We start from the raw sequence: 1,065 nt of genomic DNA, 5'->3' as shown, positions 1-1,065 counted from the left end.
TCATTTGACTTCAGTAAGTCACATGATCGGTGGGCAAGGTCTCACAATGGGTTCACCTGAAACCTTGGGCGATGATGAGCCACACCCATTTTCACACCTTGGCTCATGTGATTGGGCAGATGATCAATAGTGGGTCAACGACCCTCTTAAGGACACTTCCAACAGAACTTAAATCTGGGAGTCACCACCAGTTGCTCTTAGAGCTAAAGAAGCTTCTCAGCTGAGGGTGAGATGTTATCAAGACTCTTAAAGAGGTTTAGTCACCTTTCTTTCCAAGCGCCTCAGATTATTGTGCTATAACAGTGTTCGCAGCCCTTTAATGTTATTTCCTGTTTCTTGTCATAGTTTATGAGAACCGACAACCTCCTGGATGGCATCATAAAGAAGCTCACTGATCAAAAAAGACATTATGGAGCAGCACAGTCAGTCACCATTAACTCTTTATTGTTTGGTATGTTTTTTGTTTCTATTCCAGCAGTAAAAGAAAAAAAGTATTTTGCTGCATTAACTTAAGAGCTCCAATTTAATCTTACTGTTCATTTTCCTAATTGTTCACATAGCATGGCACTCTGAAAAATATATTTAAAAAATTAAAAACACAAATTAGCAGCTGTAACGTTCCCAGTTACAGCTGATCGATATGCATCCATCAGCAGGTGAATTGATGCTTTTAGTTTTTGTTCATGTGTCTTTCACACATTTGTATGTCTGCAGAAAATTTGATTTAAATACTGTTAAATGTATCAAGAATATTAACAAATTGACCAAAAAAATAAATAAAAGAAAAGTGTGGTTTACATAGTAGCAGGTCTCCTGTTGCCAGCAGATCAGTGGAAATGAAGCTCAAAGATTTTGCATGTGAAAATTAGCAAGCCTCTTCTTTTTTTAGCCAATACAAAAATTATTATTCTTACATTAAAAAAAACCATCTGTTTAAAAAACAGGACATGGCTGTGCATAATTTAATGTTATCATCTCCACATGTTTAGATTTACCGAAGTCCCACACCCAGCTAACTAATCCACAGTCTGGATCCACAGTTATATGTGGAGTAATAATAATAAT

At 36.5% G+C, this 1,065-nt stretch overlaps 1 protein-coding gene across 2 annotated transcripts in view; it reads left to right on the top strand.

The window, feature by feature from the left end:
* The window catches only part of LOC102294207 (receptor-type tyrosine-protein phosphatase C), a 5,574-nt gene extending 4,570 nt beyond the window's left edge, over window positions 1–1,004 (top strand). The window contains exon 11 of one of the 2 annotated variants that reach the window (XM_042227354.1): window positions 346–1,004. In XM_042227354.1, the coding sequence (XP_042083288.1) occupies window positions 346–395 (50 nt within the window). In that variant the 3' untranslated portion in view covers window positions 396–1,004. The remainder of the gene's footprint in view (window positions 1–345) is intronic. The other variant, XM_005938563.2, reaches the window with a different exon arrangement.
* Window positions 1,005–1,065: the final 61 nt, after the last annotated feature.

Source organism: Haplochromis burtoni, unplaced genomic scaffold, assembly GCF_018398535.1.
Source record: "Haplochromis burtoni strain Fernald_Lab_line unplaced genomic scaffold, NCSU_Asbu1 Contig_256, whole genome shotgun sequence".
In the NCBI taxonomy this organism is placed as follows: domain Eukaryota; kingdom Metazoa; phylum Chordata; class Actinopteri; order Cichliformes; family Cichlidae; genus Haplochromis; species Haplochromis burtoni.
The sequence above is the reverse complement of the archived record's forward strand: the minus strand, read 5'-3'. Positions and strand labels throughout refer to the sequence as shown.